Here is a 21,835-nt window from a genome sequence, read left to right on the forward strand (position 1 = left end):
GATGGCACCTGATGAAGACATTACTACAGACTGAGCTGCTCAGGGCCCTGTGAATTTGCAAGGACTGAGCACGATTCCGCGCAAAAGCGCCAACCTATTTTGTTGTGGTTTTAAGGGACGTATCTCCCTCTGCTGACTGCAGAAGGAAAAGTCACTCGGTGTTGTAAGTAATAAAGAGCACGGAAAGTGTTGCAAAACAAAAACGTGAAGAGAAAACAAAAACAAAACCGAGTCTTAAAACAACAGCGTGCCAGGAAAAGAGAATTTCATAGTTGGTTTATTTAGCCAACATTCACATGGCGTACAGCTGACCCTCACTACTCATATAAGCACGAATTACAAAGCTGATGGAGGAATACAGGGGTGTTCCTGGTGTGGCACACGGAGTCCCAGCCTCCAGCTTCGGCCATTCGTGGCTGAGTGAAATGAATCTTAAACACGGTCACCCTTCTTGGGGGCACTCTTTTCAAAGTGTAATAGCTGCCAGTTTTTAAATCTTGATCGCTTGAAGGCTTTTCACTGAAAGAGATCATAAAGAGAACAGCTGGGAGGGGCAACAAGGAGGAGACCCATATAAGTATATACCAACGCTTTGGAAGATGTTGGTGAGAGACTGCAGAGAGACTGCTGGTGCCTAGCCTGCCTCAGACATGCTGTCCCGTGTGACACCACTGAGGAGACCTGGAGCATGTCGTCTACTGAAAATGTGTGGTACAGCATTTGTGCAAGCACTTTCACCTATGTGCACGCATGGCCAATACAGCCAGTAAGTGGCAGCTGCACACAGTGGATTTCGGGTACCTTCCATTTCCTTGCAGTAAGTTCTGGCAGATGCACTATGCAGGTCTCTGCTTGCAGTTGCAGAAAAGATTCATATTGCCCTTTAACTAGGGGTGTCCACCATTATTTTCAAAGCTGACATGCTAAGCTATCTTCTAGCATTAACAACAGAATACTGAAATTAAAGCCAGGCGGATGCATTTTGCTTCCTTACAGAAAATAATAGAGACATGTATGACTGCATTAACAGGTTTTATTTCAGAGCATTTGTTCTTAGCTGTCCTGCAATTGGCTTACAACAGCCTCATTGTCACTATGCCATAGATCACAGATTCTACTCCATTTTCATTTTTCATGAAATAATTATATGGCCTGTTGTTTTAATGGATAAGCATTGCTACACGATTGAAGTTAATGAGAGAAAGCCTGTTAAATTTATGTCATGGCCTTTGAAAATGTACTGCTCCTTAGACATAAAAGCATGTTCTATTTAGGACCAGCTCTGCAATTTTTTACACTTCTCAACTTCTGCAGAAGAGGCCCAAACAAGTGTTCAGTGGAACTGGTAGTTTCTCCCCACCCATGAAGAGCATTCCCAGGCCAAATGCTGTCCTCACTTGATCTTCCCCAAAACCAGTAGCCGGGAAGGTTCAAGAAATAGAAAGTACCGTGAGAAATTTCATAATAACCTGTGAAAAATAATTCTGCTCAGATAACTATTAGTTCTACTTCATTTTGAACATCAATCAGAGAATTCAGTTTTTAGTTACAGTCTGCAAACAGTTATACTGCATTTCACTTTTCACCTTTGTTCTTTCACTAGCTTCAACAAAAAGCTTTCCCTTTCACTTGCTGGCCGTGCTGGTTGCTTGCTCTGTACCCCTCTCGTTCCTTTTGAGCAAGAAAGAGCCTTCTCTGAAGGTGGTACATAAATGCTAGTGGCATACCATCATTCAGCCAAGATCTGTATCAAGGGTTAAATTTCAATCTACAAATCCAGGTACAAGTACTGCTGCTCCCATGCCTTGCTAGCCACACCATAAAAATCAGCTTATTAGCTCATGGGAAAGCAGTTAGAAAACACATGATCAGTATTCGTATTTGAGAGCAAACTTGAGATTTTATGCTCTTCAGTGTTGCATGCACTTACTGAGAAGAGGGACATGGCCTCCATCCCTGCTCTGGCAGCCAGGCCCCCTGCTTTCACAAGGCACCATGGAGTACCCCTGTGCTCACTTCTTGCCTCATGGCCCTGAGACAGAAGCTTTATGACAACTTACAGTACTGCCAGTTCTCATGAGCTTTTGGTTACTTTTAGGAGATTGAGGGGGTAAAAAAACAAACAAACAAACAAACAAACAATCCAGGGGAAGATACACCCATTCTCCACCTTCTCTACGACTCACCCAGGCACTTTTAGCCAAAAATCCATACCCCAGCTAGGCTCAGCTCCCCTTGGTTTTGCAACACACTACACTCAGTTTTTCTGTTGAAATAAATGTAGAATTCCCTTACACGTACTTTGAGATACACTAACTTCTCCAAGGAATCTGTGGGAGTTCTGCCAGCCTCTGTAAAGGGTTGACCTTCCCTCCCAGCTGCTCCATCATTTCAGGGGCTGCCTTACCATATTCACCTGGCTTATTGACCAGTTTTCTGTACTGCCTGCAGGTCACAGGGACTGCTACCACACCAGCTGTGCACAGGGGAATTCACAACCATACCTAGCATAACCTAGCACAGGAACCTGTATTGAAGGGTGGCCTGTCACTGAAACCTGCTCACTAAGAACACCAGCTCTACTTCAAGGCTACATGCATCAGCTTAGAAATTCACTGTCATACCACACTGTTTAAGAAAGATAAATGTAGTGCATTAAATACATAGTATTTTGTTGTTTCTTCCCTTTTTTATTTTTCTGAAGAGTTTGTCTACAAATGCATGCTATTTTTCTCCTTGTGCTTGATCATGCCATAGCTACCTAAAAAATTAAGCAAGCAGGCAGATTAATTACATACAGTATTAACATGATTATGATGATCACTGAATCACAGAATCATAGAATAGCCTGGGTTGAAAAGAACCACAATGATCATCTAGTTTCAACCCCCCTGCTATGTGCAGGGTCGCCAACCACCAGACCAGGCTGCCCAGAGCCACATCCAGCCTGGCCTTGAATGCCTGCAGAGATGGGGCATCCACAACCTCCTTGGGCAACCTGTTCCAGTGTGTCACCACCCTCTGTGTGAAAAACTTCCTCCTAATATCTAACCTCAGCCTCCCCTGTCTCAGTTTAAAACCATTCTCCCTTGTCCTATCATGATCCACCCTTTCTTTCTCTCTCCTGTTTATATGCTCCCCTCAAGTACAGGAAGGCCACAGCAAGGTCTCCCCGGAGCCTTCTCTTCTGCAGGCTAAACAAGCTCAGTTCCCTCAACCTTTCCTCACAGGAGAGGTGCTCCAGCCCTCTGAACATCTTAATGGTCCTCCTCTGGACCGGCTCCAAGAGCTCTGCATCTTTCTTGTGCTGGGGGCCCCACTTTGGGTCCAGTGTGATGGCAAAGGGGAGAACAGGTGACTTAATTCTGGAGCTTAACTCAGTAGCTCTTACACAGGGGTGCAGAACTTATTCTTGTTTCCATTAGGAAAGGCAGAAAACACTTAGTCCTATGCATTGTCTAAATGGTAGCACTACTGAGCCAGAGGCTGCCACCACACTGTGAGGTGCACCAAGTTCAGTGGAGGTCGCTGTGTTCACACTTTGCTCCGCTCTCACACTGGAGGAGCAGCACCTCTCAGCGGGCAGCTCCTGCCACTACCAGCTGATGGAAGTTGCCCATTTTATAGCAGAAATTAATGTGTCAGGTGCTCAAAGCTGAACTAAACACAGAAGTGTCCTGGTTCGCAGAGCTGACTGGCCAGGCAGGATTTCCTGTTGCTCCAGGAGGACTCGATGGCCCAAGTCCTGTTGGTGATACCATACAATAGCAGGAGAGGGGCCTCGTTTACTCCCTGTATACTGAGATGCCATCTCCTTCTTCTACCACCACTCCTTGTGTCATCTTTATTGCTGAATGGCCAATAGCTACATGGTGTATGGCTTTTAAGGATGTGAGTAACGTGTGATTTTCACTCTGCTACTAATGGTACATGTGCACCAAGTGTGTGATTGGATTACCAGCAACTTACTTGAATTGCTTCTAACTGCTGTGATATATTAAACACAATCCAAGCGCTTGAATCATGAGGTCCACCTGCTGTATGTCAGAACTACTTTGTTAATCAGGCAGAGTTCTCTGTTTTTTGAAGCACTGCCTGCTGAGTTTGCATCATTTCTGCTCTGAGGACCATGAAGAGCAATGTGAAAAACAGGGAGGATGAATTCTGCTTTGCCCCCTGCTGCGCAGCAGCAGGGAGTGCCACACATTGCATATGTGATGTAAATGATGCAGCTGACAGTGCTTCCAGTGCTACAGGGAGTGCAGGCTGGCTGTGACATCTCCCCTGGATCCCTCAGCTGGCCTAGGAGGTGGCTTCCATGACCCAGGGAGCTGCATGCAGCGGAGAAGCAGCTCCTTCCCTGATACTGAATGTCTCCTCTTGCCTGGACAGTCAAAATGGCAGCAGCAGAGCAGATTCTGATGGTGTCATGCTGTGACCAGCACACCACTGCAGCTGGAGGCCACCAGTCCAGCCCACACCCACAGCAGGGCCACTGATCACATTGCTGAGGCTGTACCCAGTAGAGTTTTTGTTATCTTTGGGGATGGAGACTCTACAGCCTCTCTGGGAAACCTGCACCAGTGTTCTACAGCACTAACAAAAGTTTTCCTTATGTTTGAATTTCCTGTACTTCACTTTGGGTCCAGTGCTTCTGCTAGAAACTGCTGGTTCCTCTAGATGCCACTGAGAAAGGTCTGGCTCTGTGTTCTCCACTCCTCACACCTGGTATTTATACCTGTGGATGCCCCATCAGCCTCTCCAGGTTGAACTTGCTGACAACACTCCTGCTAATGCAGCCCTGATGCAGCCCTGGTCTCTGCCACTAGGGAGGGCTGATGGGTCACGGCCATCTTGGTGACCACCAGGTGACCCCGGGTCACTTTTTGCCAGGCTCCTTTACAGCCAGGTGCCCCCAGCATGCCCTTAGGTTGTCCCTCTCCATTGGCAGGATTCTACACCTCTCCCTGTTGATCTTACGAGGATGCCTCTTCATCCAGCATGTTATGGGCAACTCTAATGGCAGCAGACCTGTCCCATGTTAAAATATTCACACACTACCCTGAGTACCATCCTGGTATTCTCACCACATTCAGCTCTGCTGAACTTCTCAGCTCCTTTTAGCAGCTGTTTTCCATTCTCTCCATCAGTTAACATGTTAGCCTTCAGCTCCATCAGAGACACACAGAGTCCAGCAGCAGATCTTCTCCTGCGTGTCATCCCAACCTATCCCATAGCTATGGTTAACCTCCTTTCCTTCTGCTTGCTCCCTTTCAGCTCTGTGACTGACTCACGTCCAACTTTCCCCATCTGCTTACAGTGTCACAGGTCTCCTGACTCCCAGCTAAGTCCATGTGCAGCAGATAATTTCTGTTTTTGTCTTGGGCCTTCACTTCTTTCCATGACATACAAAACCCAACAAAGGCTCCTTAGTTCTGCTGTCAGGAGATGAAATTCTGCCTTCAGCTGGCTTGGTGACACCCATCCCTCTTGACCTGGGGTATCCCATCAGGAACCAACGGCAGAGCATGATGCAGCCCCACAGCTACCTGATCCTGAAGAATGGTGGGCGAGGACAGCAGGCCAGCAGAGCAACAGGAGGGCCATTTGCATGGCCAGCAAATATCTGCTCCATTTCCCTTGGTGGCATCCCAGTGCCAGAGGACTGTGTGGAAGCTGGATCATCAGTTGCGACTGATCTTAACTGTCTCTAACTTCTATGAGCCTACCAGGAAATTTCATCCTGCAGTACAAATACCATCTGCATTTTCCTCTCCAAAGAGTTAGATTCCAAACAACTTCACAATACTCCTCAAGATTACATTTCATTTATTCATGATATTTGGATTTTACAGCTTCATCTACTTAGGACTGATGTGAAAAATAATCTGGTTCTTTTAATGACTACAACAGTTAGTGTTGGTCTCTCTTCCCACACAGTTGCAACTCATTTAATAACAAACAGAACAAAAAGAGTCTAAGACACATCTGACATCATTAAAAAAGAAATCAAACAACACTGATTCATGTAGGAGGAAAAGGAATCAAGCACTTGTTTGTTAGAAATATCCCCTTAAAATAGCAAAAGAAAAATACATATTGAGTGGGAAAGCTCAGGACATGTATCTGTACTTATTTACAAACCGGGAATGCACATCTGCACACCCACTGAAACATACCTGTGTGCATTCACACATACACATGTGACAAATTCAAAAAAAGCAATTCTTTCTTTTTTCTCCTGGAAGAATATTGTAGTATCTCTTTGCTATACTATATCTATCTTTATAACAGGATGGAAAACTTATTAAAACAGAAAAGAAACAACTACTTCTAAGAGCTCCAACTTACTTGATTAAATCCTGAAAACCAGTGCTTCTCTCATTAGTATAAAATACATCAAAAAGTGTTTTTGATCATTTTGGATCTAAATGTGTTTCACTACCAGGTTCTTACAACTCATTTGGCTTGCTTTGCCCTTAGAACTCTTAGTATAATTATTAAAATGCCTTCAAAATCTTTCAATATATGTGAAGTCTAATCACTGACAACTTGTCTATATTTGATCCCGTAGTGTTATCCCCTTCCTCAAACAATTTAAACATGTTATATAACAGCAAGTATATTCTTATTTTATATATAGTGCATCCTGCTTTGAAGTGCCAGCAGGTACCTGAAAAGAAAAAAGTGTGTAGGAAAGGCAAAAGCAAAAGAAAGGCATAGTCTCTTGCAGGATAGCTCCAGGACATGTAATTTATTCGATCTAAGTCTAAAGGTGCTAAAGACCTTGTTCTGTATTTTCAAAAGAAAACAACTATAAACCTTGGAGCTAGATCTCCAGACTCAAAAGGTGGGCCTGGGTGAATCAAATGAAGTTCAACAGAGCAAAGTACAAGGTTTTGCACTGGTGCCAGAGGAATCCCAGGCATTTGGACAGACTGGAAGGAGCAATTTTTGAGAGCAGCCCTGCAGAGAAGGACCTGGGGGTCCTGATGGATGAAAAATGTAACATGAGCCAGCAGTGTGCCCTTGCAACTCGGAAAGCAAATGGTATCCTGGGCTCCAACAGCAGAGGAGTTGCCAGCAGGGACAGGGAGATGATTGTCCCCTTCTACCCTGCTCTTGTGAGGCCTCATCTGGAGTACTGTGTCCAGGTCTGGAGCCCCCAGTACAAGAAAGACAGATGTTGGAGAGGGTCCAGAAGAGGGCCACAAAGATGATCAGAGGGCTGGGAGCACTTCCCCTGCAAAGACAGGCTGAGGGAGCTGGGCTTGTTCAGCCTGGGGAAAAGAAGGCTGCAGAGTGACTTCATTGCAGCCTTTCAGTACCTAAAGGGAGCCTACAAACAGGAGGGGAGTCAACTTTACAAGGGTAGATAGTGACAGGACAAGGGGAAATGATTTTAAGCTGAGGGAGGGAAGACTAAGATTAATCTTAGGAGGTCAGGGGGAAGTTCTTGATAAAGTGTTTAGGCTGCCTAGAGAGGTTGTGGATGTCCCATCCCTAGAGGTGTTCAAGGCCAGATTGGGCAGCCTGGTCTAGTATTAAATGGGGAGGTTGGTGTCCCTGCCTGTGGCAGGGTGGTTGGAGATTCATGATCCTTGAGGTCCCTTTCAACCCAAGCCATTCTGTGATTCTATGATCTATATTTCTCTGGTGGAGAGGTGGCTGCCTTTGGCTGGAAACAACCTGGAATCCTAATTAATAAGAACAATGAAGACCTGAGAGGTATCACTAATCATGGTCCAGATACTTGCTTACAAGCCATCAAGGGCACCATTCTCTCCATGTCCTCTCCACACAGTCCTAGGAACGTGCATGATTACTGCGATGGTGTTTACCCCTTAGGTTTCTCTGTGTCTTCATTAAGTGTAAATAGGTCTGAGTTACATTCTTTTTCTCCTGTCCTCCTGCCCTGATCTTAACAAATGCACTGGTTAGCAGAATTAACCACGACTATTGTACAGCAATGAGTTTTGCTGCTTAGAGCTTAAATTCTAGGAAAAATTCAAGTTTTCACCTTCTCTCAGATCCAAAAGGAAATAATCAATTTCACTGCTGCTGAAAAGCCTCCCTTTCTAGACCTTGGAACTTCATCCTTCACTAAATGTAAGGGAGGTTAAGATCTTTTTCATATTAGATTTGTTGCTACAGTCCAGCACTAACCTACGTTCACACAAAGCAGAAGTTCATTACAAAATTCCCTATGGCAGAGACAAATCAATGAAAGCAATTAAGTCTTTAATCACTGAAGGCAATGTTGGTATCACAGGAGTCCTGAAGTAAAGGTGGCTGTGGCCTCTATCAACTGAAATGATCCCACTTAGATTGCCTTGAAGCTCAGTACTAACAACACCTCTTAAGACATCTGCGAGACTCATGGGATTTTTTCTAGGTATGAAAAAAAAAAAAAAAAAAAAAGATTTCATTGAAAGGCAAAAAATAAAGCAAAACAAAACATAGTTCCAGAACAACATGAAATGCTAGTAGGAGACACACTGGAGAATGATTAGGAAAACACATCGATGGTAAAGTCAAGTAGAAATATTTTCTCAGTAGGTAAAAAGCATGCCTTTGCATACCATCACATTTAAAGTAGATTTCCCTTGACATATCCTGAGGAATCACATTAATCAGGACCTGTGATCAACACCCAAAATAAGAGTCATCTGGATGTGGCCCCAAGCAGAATGCTGATAAAGCTGGAATCCCTCAGATCTGGATCCAAGACGAGCTGTTGCCCGTCTCTCCTCCAGAGGAAGAGTAACCTGACACATTCATGTAGCAATGCCATGTTCCAGACATTATTCATAACAAGATATCAAATACCAAGCATGGGAAATGGAGAAATGGCCCATGGCACAGGATGGCAAGGCCAGGGGAGGATACCTCTGCAGTGAAAGTAGTAGTTTTTGGGAAAGACTTGGCCAAGGAACCAACCCTGCCATCTAGAGGAAGTTTATTTCATCATCTAGCAAGTTTCAATTTGGCTTTTGTTTTTTTTCCACAGCAAACACAGCTCAACAGATTTGCGATGCCCAAGCATCACACTGCACTTAGTGTGGTACAGATGTATAGTGAAGAGGGTGCAAGAAGGCTTCTGCCCTACTACCTACGCACAGGACTTGGGCCAGTGCCTGTCACAACACCAGTGGGGCAGACAGAAAGAGCTCAGTGCTCAGAGAAAACACAAGCTGGGGCAAAACTCCACCTTCTTCCCATCTGAGCAAACCACCAAACCAAGTGCATCATGTGGTGGTTCAACTCCTGGGTTGAAATCCCTTTTCCAATTAGACTCCTCAGGATTTTGGCCATGGCAAACACAGGTCCTCTAGGGTTCCACAGTGCATTTTCCCTCCTTTGCCTCGTAATGTGTGCTAGAAAAGGAAACACAAGAGTCAAGGAAACTGAAAGATGGTTTTAGAAAAGTAAGCACACTCCAACAAGGAACTTTTGCAAACATGCAGAGATTAATGCATTTATAAGGTAATTCAAAAGTAATTCAAAGTAAATGGGAACAAATTCTGCTGCATTTCCAGACATCACTACAGTAATTAGACTAAAAAGAGCATATGGTAAGTACCATAACAAATTGAAGGATAGATTACTTTATGCAAAAATACTGTTTTTCAATTTCTGCAATGGCACTTTGACCTTTATGTTAATCTTTAATACACAGCACTGCAGCATTGCCCAGCCATAGGAAGAGAAGATGGGAACCGGCAACAGTGAAGTTCAAGTAAACTGTATCAACTACAGCTCCAGCTCCAACAGGGCAATGACCTGACAGGCTTTGGAGAAAGATATAAGGAATCCTTTCAGATGTAATCAAGGCTGTAATTCCACACGTATCCGTGTAGCCTTCTTCCAAGGACACAACATTTATCATTACATCTAAAATGAAGCAGCTAAGCTCAGCAGTAGCTATGGCAATGAATTCCACAAGACACTTATATCATGCCCGAGTGCCAGCACCCCAGAGGTGTTATGTTGTGCAACCCACAAAAAATAAACCTAATTGAAAAGACCACTGAAAGAGGAAGGACACTTCAGCCTACTTCCCTGAAAGCAAAGGATAATGCTCCTTGTGTCATTCTAAAGATGCAGAAAAATCTCCACCTAGCTATGCTGAATGTTCACAGACAAAAGCCATTTCTCCCAGCAAGAACAGGATCACTAACATTTATAAGCTCAATTTTAAGCAAGCGAGCGAGTGAGCAAGGCAGAATATACGACAACATGAACTACAAAGGGATTGTGGTTATTCTTAATCATTGCTACACCTCTGTTTTCTAATGTTCCAATCACTGGATACTCCATGAGATTTCCTTCTGATAATGTCTCAGAAGAGGTAAACATACCTAACTCGTTTGCAGGGAAGCAATAGGGTTCAGTACTTAAAAAGAGTAATCTTTCACAATAACAAAAATGTGCAAAATTCATCAGAAGGCACAGAATATGTAGGTGTGTTCCATTCAATCCCCATTTATTCAGCTAAATCTCTCCTGCGATCTGCTAAGTATTGCTTTTTGCTTTTTTTTTTTTTTTTTTAAAGAAAGCCTGTCATCAGGGTATATTGACACAGAAGATTGGATTTACTATGTTTACATCCCTCCAGGCTGTTCACCAATGTGTTAAATTGGACTGAGAACTGAGGAGAAATATTCTCCAGTGCAGAAATAAGGCCACACTGCTAGCACAATTCAGATGCAAAAGAGTCCTTTGCTCAGTCCCCCTTGGCCTGACTGTTACACTATTCATCTTTACTCATCTTTCTCCCAGTTACCAAAATTAAATTTCTTTTCCCCTGAAAAGATTAAACATTTGGGTGAATGAACGCTGTCCTTCCTCTAAGGGGAACATAGGACATCAAGTTACATGATGCATTGGTGCACTTTGTAGAGCTTTTCAGGAAATGCTGACAATATAGTTGCTTTCTTATGTAATGTAGAAACACTGAGCAGATTTGCTGTCAGCCACAATAAGAATTTGAAGACAGGACATCAACATTGCAGAGCTGTGTCTGGAGGTCATGTAGCTGAGATCAGAGGCTGACCCTCTGTCACCCCATTAGGAATCGCAGTGAAGCACAAGCTGTTGATCAGGTCAGCAAGGTCAGGGCTAGATTGGGCTTGAAGCAACCTGATGTCTTTGCAGATGTTCCTTTTGATTGCAGGAAAGTAGGACTACATGACCTCCCAGTGTCCCTCCCAGCACAAACAATTCTACAGTTTTATGACCAGCAAAAGGACAGGGCTGTGTTTCTGGAAACACAAGGCTCTCTGGCATTTGGGAACAGCAGCCAAGCCTTGAGTGGTCTGGTCATGGATGGGAGATGTTCAGGAGACTGTAAGTTCTCTGTAACTCCAGACTGACTTGATATTCCACTTCATTTAGGAAACAAAGCACAAACTAAGGAACAAAATAAAAAGAAAACAACATTGTAGCTAGTAATAGTTTCATTTGAATACAATGGATCTAGAGGTCAGCCCAGGGACCTGAATTTCAGTGGGCTTTAGCAGCAGGAACACGGTCAGTTATTACTTGTGGCTTAAGAGGTTCTTATCCCTAATGAAGAAGCTAGGATTAATATGAATTCAATTCTTCTTTCCCACGTTGGTCGGATGAGGTTCCTAGCAGCATACTCTGGGTTAGGAACACTGACAGCAGTGGAAAACTTTTGTGAAAGTAACTGCAGTTCCCATCTTCTCTGCTTTCTTGGATTGAAAGCAAATGCATTCTGCAAGGGCTGCCATGTTCTGGAACTCTGCAGCAAGGATGAAACTGGACATGTTTTCTTCAGTGAGCGGCTCTTCAGTGACACAACCTGGTTGTCATCTCCTTCTGTAAAACAAGAAGGGGGAATTAAAATGCAAAGGACATTTGTTTAAAAATTTGCACGCACCTCTTCCCAATTACCATTTCTGCATCTGTGCCAATTTATACAGCTTTCTATGCCACCATGTTTCTGCTCCTCTCTGTCACTTTCAAGGGCAGTGAAGATAATTGGCAATTAGCATGCTGTGTTTTGTCACTTTTGACAGCTTTAGTACTTTGCTAGTTTCTTATCCATATCATGTAAAAGGTACTGCATCCCACACAAAACAAAGTAGTGTGAGGCAGGAAGCCTTTTAACTTAATGCAAGGAACAGGATTCCAACTCTTGTCACTGCACTTGCAGCTGACAGGAAACAGGGAAATAATGTTTACCCAATTATTTCTGCCTACACATGGACACAAAAAGCAAATTTTTGTAGGGCTCAACCAGATCTGTGGAATTTGATTCTAGGATGGGGTCTTGTAGCATTCAGACCATATTTGGAAATGGGGGTTGGGATCCACTGCAGGATCTCATTTGACTTGACCTGAATTAAAGGCAATTTGATCCAGCAACTGACTACTCTGTTCTAAAAAATCCTTCATATTTCTCCACATAAACTGTAAAAAACAGTATCAGATGGCCAGTCACTTTGTCACTTTCCCAACTTTCTGTCAGAATTCAGATGTGAAAATGTGATTTGCTCTGAAAGAGGGCAACTCTTCTTAACAGAGTGGGGACAGGTGCATGTTAAGATCCAAAAGCCTGCTATTTCATAAGTTTTGCCAAAAGGTGTATGAATGAGAGAAGAAGTCCCAGATTTGACTTCAAGGTTGAAGGGCTAAAGCATGTAAGCGCCACTAAGGCTATGCAGCTTGTCCTTTCAGCTCCACTCTCACGATGTCTCCTGACCTGCATAGTATTTCCTCTGGAACATCTATGTACATAAAGTTGTCAGAATTTTCTGAAACTCTCCCTAGACTGCTTGAGTAATTTGTTGTCATTCATAACACGACCTCATGTAAAAGCCATCTGGATAGTCTTGTAAGACCACATTACTCTGGGCTAACTAGACCATGTAGTTACCAAATAAGTGGAATTGTTGGATTTCTTTTCCTTTCCAGTTTTCGTTTTCATTTCTAGTTGATTACAGACTATTTTACATCATCTGTTAACTTGCTGTCATGCATCTACTTGAACGGAATACTGTCATTTACTACTGCTACGAAGACAACATAACAGGTACAGCAGCTTATAATCCAAACTGGTAGTTGCTTCTCCCTCAAATTTGTTACAGATGACAAAGATAAATGTTCATGGAAAACTCTGCCTGCCATTTAATTTCCTGTTAAATGTTATTTTAAAAATACAAAACAAACAAACAAAAACAGCCCAGGAGTATTCATTCAAAGCAACAAATACCAAATGTGGAACTTAACTATAACCCAGCACACATAGGATAAGGTGAAAACTTGCTTGGGAAGCAGTCCTTCTTTTCAAAGCATACGTTTTCATCCTCAGATTTGACTAATTCCTTTATTTCCCTTATCTGAAGATTCATTAGGTGCTAATGCTTCTTGAGGCAGCAGTAATCCTATGTCTGCACTGCACGTGCAGTAACCATGCAGGTCTGTGAGGTGAAGCACAGCCACTTTGTCCTGCAGAGCTGCTGAGAGGATGTTGGCAGCTGGGCAGCAACATCTATAGAAAAGCATCAGGGTTGTAAGGCAGACAGCACCAGGAGCTTTGTAAACTCGGCATAATAAAACACTGAAAGTGACTCATTCAACATTCAAAATACATTTCAATTCCTACTTTAGGAAAAAAAATAGCATCAGAGGAAGGAGCTGAGACACAGGCAAAGGAAGAGTAGGATTATCTGTAAACTAGAGGGCTCTAAAACAGTTTGCTATATGAGTGCCTACGTCATTTCACTGTCAATAAACCGTAGCTGCAGGTGTTTCATTGTTTAATTATTACTAACCGTGCACTTAGAACACCATTCCAAACTTTGCTATTAGTACAGAATTTCTCTTAGTGTAACACAAATTCTGCACACACCTGCTCATCTCCTTGCTCCTGCAACATTGCTTAGTTGAACAATGAGATCAGTAGTCCCTGAAATCCACCATCTTTTCCCCAACTCCTGTTTCCCCCATCCCATCATGACAGCATTGCAGTACAAGGTTCTGCAGTTTTCCCTCTGCTGCTGTTCGTACACTTGCTTGATTTGGCTTGGTTTGGGCAACTTGTAAAGTCAGAACATCCTTGAAACTTAAAGGCTTCTGTACTGACCTAATCTGTTATGGGTAAACGAAGGACACAGAAATGTAGAACCATAGTCACACTGCATTTCTGCACACATGCATATACACTTTAACTTATTTCAGGCAAGGAGTTGGAAATGCTCTTCTAAAAAAAAAAAAAAAATAGTCGCTATACTTAAAAGTGTGATTTGGTACATGCTTTGTGGAAGGGAAGGAAAATAAACAGGAAATAGTTTCTCAAGGAGACCGTTATGTAGCTGTTACAATTATGAACCAGCTAACCTCTGTCACAGTGACAGTGTGAGGGAGAAGAGTGTGCTCTTTGTAGGCATCTTCTCCTGTAACGTTTTGCAGAACTGAACACACATAGCACTGCCCTCAGGAAATACCCACACCCAGTATTCAGCAGAGTTTCTTCAGAACTCCAGAGTATTATTCTGTGTTGCTGCATTCAGCCTGCACCTTCTCCCATTTTTAGATCACACAATTAACTCCAAAAATGAAGGCAGACATGAGTGCAGCTTTCAAAGAAAGAAGAAAATAAAACTTTGGCCCAATATGTCCACAAACCAGTTGCTAAGGAGAATTTAAGAAATAACTTTTAAGTAACTTTCAGTGAAATCTCTGTCAAGTCCTTAAAGTACTCTCTCATTTGCCCTGACAAGCCATCCTGTAAGTATCACAAGTCCATCTGTTTCCTTAGCGTATGCAATTTCATAGAAAGATACATTCCTTCCTCAACTGCTTTCAGGAAGAATCAACATTCAGGAAGATTCAACATGATTTCCCAGAAGAAAGGAAAGAAGCAGCACAGAATCTTAAAAGGGCAATCTTCATCTCTGATAGATGCCTGGTCCTCCCCTCTCACTACTACACTAACATGCTGGACAAATACATTCCGCACATAAATCTGTAACAAAGTGCTTTCATCTCTGCTCTCCAGTTCACCTTCAAATAAACTGGAAAAAGAATGGGAAAAATCCCTCTGACATCTTATAGAGTTAATGAGTAGCTGAAGAAACTTTTTTTTAATGGGACAAACCGACATATAGGGACATGCTAACATGAAGAATGAGTTCCCCACTAAAGAATAACGTGTTGCTAGACTTGTGTAGTGAGTCACAGCAGTATCCAAGACGTAAGATGTAAACATCTTACACTAGTAGCAGAACTCAATGGAAGCAGGAGGGACCCACAGTTCATCTGAGGCTAAAACTGTTGGGAAAATGGATGAATTCACATGGGTTACAGTATGAACAGCTATACAGTAAAAACACCTTGAAAATTAACCAGTGCAATGCCATTGGACATGAAGGCACTCATGCAGCACCAGCATCCCTGGGAGAGCTTTCTGCTACCTGCTCCCATGAGGAGGACGGAAATCCATGGGATTCCCAACAGCACATGAAGAGAGAGGATCTACAGTATGCCCACAGGACATCTTCAGTCACAGACATTCAGTCATTCAAATCAGAACCACAGAGTAAGCGAAGAAGCAAGCAGAAGGTCTAAGAGAGCATTTACATGCTGTTCTCTGAAGCACAAAGGTCTACAACTTCTACTTCTCTTGTGGCTGTTTTTTATTTTCACAAAGACTTCAACAACAGATAAAGCAACATGTGGACAAAGCTCTTAGTATCCTGGTCACAAGAGGCTGTTTGCTGTGGAATAACTAAGATCATGTGGTCTGAGACCCAGTGCTGCACCACGAAATCTATATTCAGATGGTAAGTTAACCAGGACAGGAATGCTGAAACCATATTTGTAACAAGTTATTTATAAAACTTCTTTTTCTGGCATTTTCAGTTAGAGCTTTGTCTTGTATCCTCATTTCCAAACTGCTTTCTCCAATATTATTATTTTTTTTAATTTCCTCTACGTTTTTCAGTTGCTCCATTTTTGTATACTAGTAGGAAAAAAATGATTTGGCTGGCAACTGATAGCAAATAGGCATATTGATCATCCAGGTATTCAGGCTTCAGAACTTCTGCTTGAAGAAGTCCCAATTATGATGACGCTTGGGACTTTAAACATGTTGCTTTTGGCTCTGAGGTCATGAAGACCGAATAACAAATACTAATGCTATCTTTAGTATAAAATTTTGCAAATTTTCTTTTTTTCAGAACATGTAAATTCATCATTATGACCTATAATTCTGTTTTACACAATGTTTTACATTAAGTCATTTTGTACACTGACATATCTTTTCAAATGACACAATATTTTCTCTTTTTTTTCTTTTCTTTTTCTTTTTTTTTTAAAAACCAAATTTGTGTGGCACTAAATTTCTTCTGAGAAATTGAGAAAAAATTCTCAAAAATTCTTTTTCTTAGCTTTCTGGTAGGTTTGGGTTTAAAAAGAATAACAAAAGGCCAATCCAAAACTAAGTATTATCAGAAAGAAACACTTAAGAAGTACTGTTCAAATTGTGAAGATATACATTTTTACTTAGATCTAAAAGCTTTCCTGAACCTTATTCTTCTTAACGTATTCACAATTGCCATGTTATGGAAGTGAGAGTATGGGATTATGTCATCAAGTGCTAGAGAAAAGAAAGAAATGATAGACATATTTTGAATACCCATCCAAAATTTCAAGTTGATTTGAGTTCAAGGAATACTAAACTTTGCTTCTTCATAAAGCAGTCTTCTGTTTCTGAAGACTGACATCATTCCAGCAGTGGACCACCCCCTTGCATCAGTCTAGCAAGGGCAGCTGACTTACTTTATGCAGAGAAGCACAAAATATGTCTAACATGGTAAGATGGTATTTTGTTGAAGGGCCCTAACAGCAGCAGTACAACAGCTGAGGTGCTAATACAGGACACAGGTATTTCCAAAACCCAGGAAGCACACAGAATTCCCAATCATTCTTCTAACAGTTTTGGTGAAAAATCACCATTGCATTTTCCTGTTCTTTTATCTTTGTTAACGTAGCAAAGTCAGATATTCCCCATGCTTACCGAACAAGCACAAATAATATACTGAATATGCAAGATTCACATTAGCTCTTCAGAAGCATTAATTAATTAATAATAATGAAAAAGATTTCTTGATTGTCATTCCTTTTCTACTACTGAAATGTTGTAGCAGTTCCTTATAATGTGACCTGAAAAAACTGCAAAATGGTCAAAGGGCTATTTGTAGTTATTTTATCTTCTAATGTTTTGCAGAACTGAACACATTTGGAGGTCTAATCTCCTTCAAAGTTTCCTCTTCTTACTCTATTCTGCACTGTTAACCATAGCTCTTTCAATCTGGTACTAATCATATCTTTGAAGTACAAATGTGTTGTTATTTATTACAAACCATGAAATGTGGATTAATTCGGAGAAGCTCTTTTTATTCACCAGGCTATGATTTATATTTACTAGCTAAACTTTAAAACAGGATTTATGTGGTGTTACTCACCAAGCAAATGAAACATATATGCACTCATAAAAGAGAAAATTGCATTAAAGTACAGAATGGTACAACAGTTAACCCAAAGCACCAAAGAGAACCACCCCCAAACCTCTGGCAAATCAGTGGCACACAGAAGATTGTCAGCTGTAAAGTCCTTCAGCCTCCCTGTTTTGGCATTGTACATTTGGACTCAGTGCAATCAAAGCAGCTGATGTGATAAAAATAGACTTAAAAAAAGCAGAGGCCAGAAACAATCCACTCAAAAACTCTGGCACTGTATTTGCATCTTATGACACAGCTTTTTTAGAGCATCGAAGTTAAGAATTCTATTCTTCAGCAATATTATGTCCTCAAGTTCTCATTGTAGAGGGAAAAAAAAGAAATTCTTCTGCATATTATCACCATATATTTTAGGTGACAAAAATCTAGGCTGGGTGTGGCTCTGGGCAGCCTGGTCTAGCGACTGGTGACCTTGCACATAGCAGGGGGGTTGAAACTAGGTGACCATTGTGGTCCTTTTCAACCTAGGCCATTTTATGATTCTATAATTCTATGAAAAACTGGATTGGCAGCAAGGAATGCCTGATTTCTTTATTTTATTTTTTAAGGAAAGAAATACCAGTGGCTAGTTAACAACAGTGACAAAACTGGCCTGAGTGGGGACTCTTAATTAAGCAAATAATTGGAGGGAGAAAAAAAAGACAAACTAATGCCGACTTTAAAACTGATGCTTAGCTAGCATTGATTTTTGGATAATACCCAGACAAGCAGTAAGTCAGTCTACCTCCCATGCACCTATACCCATGCATACTGGGCATTTGCTCTAAATCACACACTACTATTAAATGCATTTTTCTACAGTGGTTTTCATACACAGAAGTGTCACTGATAGATTTTAGAGTCAGAATCTGTTAATGATAGATTAATTAGAGAATGAACAGCTATCCTTCTGGAGCAGCACCTATGACTGAACAAGATTAAACCTTATGTGTTCCCTGTCTAAAGCTTACACCATCTGTATATACAGAACACACCAGAGAGTCTGGAAGGATGAAAAATCAAAAATACCTTTCAAACAATGTGCTAATATTATTGTTATCTTGCTCTTCTAAGTGCTGTAAAACAGGAATCACCAAGGCTGGAAAAGACCTCCAAGACCATCCAGTCCAACCATCCACCTACCATGAATATTTCCCCACTAAACTATGTCCCATCTAAACTTTTCTTGAAAACCTCCAGAGACAGTGCCTCCACCACCTGCCTGGGCAGCCCATTCCAGCACTGAAGTTCTGTATTTCAGCAGTAATGAGCAGCAATATAAAAATAGAATTGGGTAGCTATAAGGGATAGTTATAACAAGAACACAGTGACTTTAATGAAATTAATTATCTGCTTTCAAGCTCAGACTGTCTTCTGCTGACAGACAGATAGATAGATCATTTATATTTCTGAGTCTGAAATAGCTAATCTCACAGTCTATTGATTTATGGCTACCATCACTGCATTCACAAAGACTGATGTACAAATTGAAAAAATGAACAGGAAAAGTTCAAATTCCAATTTTCACCATGAATATAAAAAACTAGTTATGGAGAAAAATCAATTATTTGAAAAAAAAAAAAAATCAAATGAATTAAGAAAGGAATATTGATGTTTAAGAATTTATGCTTGAAAAATTTATCTGAAGTAGAAGTCTGACTCAGCCATCTTTTATCTGAGAGTACTTTTACCAAGATGCTAGTAGTTTGCTATGTTTTGTTAAGCCTGATATTGCTGTTTTTTCCACTCTGGATAGAGCTAATGCCAGATGGGCTATGTTTACAGTATTTGTGCAATGTCTGTGGCATTTCTGGCAATAAACTGCCTAATGAATAAACATTTTGTGGTATAAACAAAGAGGCAGCAAAACTTCCAATTATGTTGTGAAAAGATGTACTGTTTGTACTAAACTGGATATGTAACAGCAGCTACATGGGCCTCGTGCACAGCAACAGCAGAGCTGGGGTGTGATACTTGAGCCTTGCTGTAAAGCTGGCAAAGCAAAAGCATAACAGAAAAACTCTCAGCATTCATCTGAGTACCACTTGCACAGAGTACTCCTCATTACTTCATCTGAAACAACGTGCATGGAGAAACCCACCAGGAAATGCAGACTGGTACCTTGCATCCTGTGTGATATCCTCAGCAGGTGGCTGGAGAAGCACAAACTGCTGCTGCAAGCATTTCTACCATGTGCCTTGTGCTGATACTAGGTTGTGTGCAACTGCTCCAGAAAATGCCAAGGCAAAACCAGTGGTTTTGGCTGAATCAGTGTTCAGCTGGGTCTTAGGAAGATGATGTAATGGCTGGCTCTGATACAAGGAAGAAGAGACTAACTGAAAATAAAGTACCCCACATTCATGTCAGTGTAATCAGGGCAGCAATGCAGCTCTGAATCATAAAACACAGAAGGCAGAGTTATGATCATTATATAAACCTCACTGTGCAATTTCCTGAATGTGTTTTAACTTTGAAATCTTATTGCCACTCAGACCATTACTCGTTCTTGCAATTAATATATAATACAGCTTGCTAGGGAAAAAATAAACAATAAAAATGAACAAAAAAACCCAAAAAAACAAAACAACAACAACAACAAAAAAGCCCACAAAAACAACAATCCCAGAACACAATTTAGTACTTACAGTGATATATTAAACACTCATCTCTTTACCTGCTAGACTGGACATACACTAGCAATTCCATTCTGAAGATAATTTTTTATAAAAATAAAACAAACAAATGTAAATGCTTACTTTTAAGCATCTCCTAATACTAGATGAATATATTATCAGAAGCCAATCATGCCATGAGATCAATGGAAGCTTTTACACTGAGAATAATGAAGGAGAGAAGCCCTTATTAACTTTGTTGTTCTACAAATGAACTCCATCCTCATAGAGGCAACTACCAGCTTCTCAACTTGCATGCAGCTCCACTGATTGTACCACTTCCAAAACTCAAACTATCTACTTGCCACCATGGTTGATTATCTCTGCATCAAAATGAAATCAGTATTTTGTGAATTATTGTAACAACATGTTTAAATAACACCCTTCTCTGTTTTCCTGTCCAAGAGTAATTAATACTTTCTGTACTCACAAAACAAAATGTTTACAAAAAAAAAAAAACTTCTGAGAGAAAAATCAAAGTTTTCAAGGGACAGGAATTATAAAAAATAACTTTAGGAAATAAGCGAAGTAGATGGCCAAATTCTTCTGTCTTTCACCCTGGCACTCAAAGGGGGAATTTCACTGCAATCAATAGTTTCCAAAGACATGTAGGCATCTGCTGAAATCTATCTAGTTTGCAATATATTTCTGAATATTTCTGAGAGAGAGCAGAAGGTACTCTTTGCTTAGTGAGAGGATACTACATTGGTTAAAAAGGAAAATGTACAAAAAGGACATATACTGGTATCTCTATCTATGAGGCCAACAGATGCATTTGATAATTCACAGTAACTATGAGAGAAGCAAGTTTACTCAAACCACACGAACCCTTCCTTCATATTTGTCAGGGTGCCCATAACCAATCACTTCCCACTGTCATTTGATAGGATATAAACTCCTGACCAACCTACAGCTCTGCAACTATGCAGCAGAGGAGAGACAAGTGTACATATTTTTGCCACTTAGGTTTTTTATTAGAATGCAAGTTCTAATCATAATTTAAAAAACAAACAAACAAACAAAAAACACTGTGGCATAACATCTGCTTGACACTAATTTTATCATTTTTCAGAAGCTCGTTTTTTCCCCCTCCTTTCCTACATGACGCATTGCTGTAGCTGCACTGATTCTCAGGTTTCATGCCATGATCAGTGCCTGCTCCAGCTAAATCTCAGCAGAGCAGCAAAGAGGCCCTGTAATCACCAGGTCAAACTTGGCTCCTGAAAAGACACCCTGTTCTCAGGAACAGAGAGAGAAATCCAGCTGCTTCAAAACAGCAGAGCAAAGGGAACTGACCTGATGGCAGGAGGTTTGCAGATTCATGATCCTTGAGGTTCCTTCCAACCGCGCCATTCTGTGATGCTGAGACACAGCTAGCAGATATGTTCAAAAGATAAACTGCTTTATGATCAGGCTGCTCTATCTGCAGCAGCACTCTATTCCTGTTAGGTAGTGTCTTTTTTCTGAGATGAGAGAAATGGAAAGTGATGCATATCAGAGAAAGTGCTCACCTGTTTTATGGGAAAATTGGATTTATGATGATTTATACTGTGCTGAGCTAAAGAAATCAGAAAATACTTGGAAGGGATTATATTGCCTTGTATGCAGGAACTTGTAGTCCTTAAAAATAAGCAA

At 41.2% G+C, this 21,835-nt stretch overlaps 1 protein-coding gene across 11 annotated transcripts in view; it reads right to left on the bottom strand.

Annotated features, from left to right (window-relative positions):
• Window positions 1-4,220: 4,220 nt before the first annotated feature.
• The window catches only part of MOB3B (MOB kinase activator 3B), an 89,475-nt gene continuing 71,860 nt past the window's right edge, over window positions 4,221-21,835 (bottom strand). For all 11 annotated transcript variants that reach the window (XM_090130651.1, XM_031602365.2, XM_090130653.1 and 8 more), the window contains one exon: window positions 4,221-11,844. In XM_090130651.1, coding sequence (XP_089986777.1) covers window positions 11,815-11,844 — 30 coding nt within the window. In that variant the 3' untranslated portion in view covers window positions 4,221-11,814. The remainder of the gene's footprint in view (window positions 11,845-21,835) is intronic.

The sequence above is a fragment of the Phasianus colchicus genome, chromosome Z, assembly GCF_987193195.1.
Source record: "Phasianus colchicus chromosome Z, bPhaCol1.hap1.1, whole genome shotgun sequence".
Classification (NCBI taxonomy): Eukaryota; Metazoa; Chordata; class Aves; order Galliformes; family Phasianidae; genus Phasianus; species Phasianus colchicus.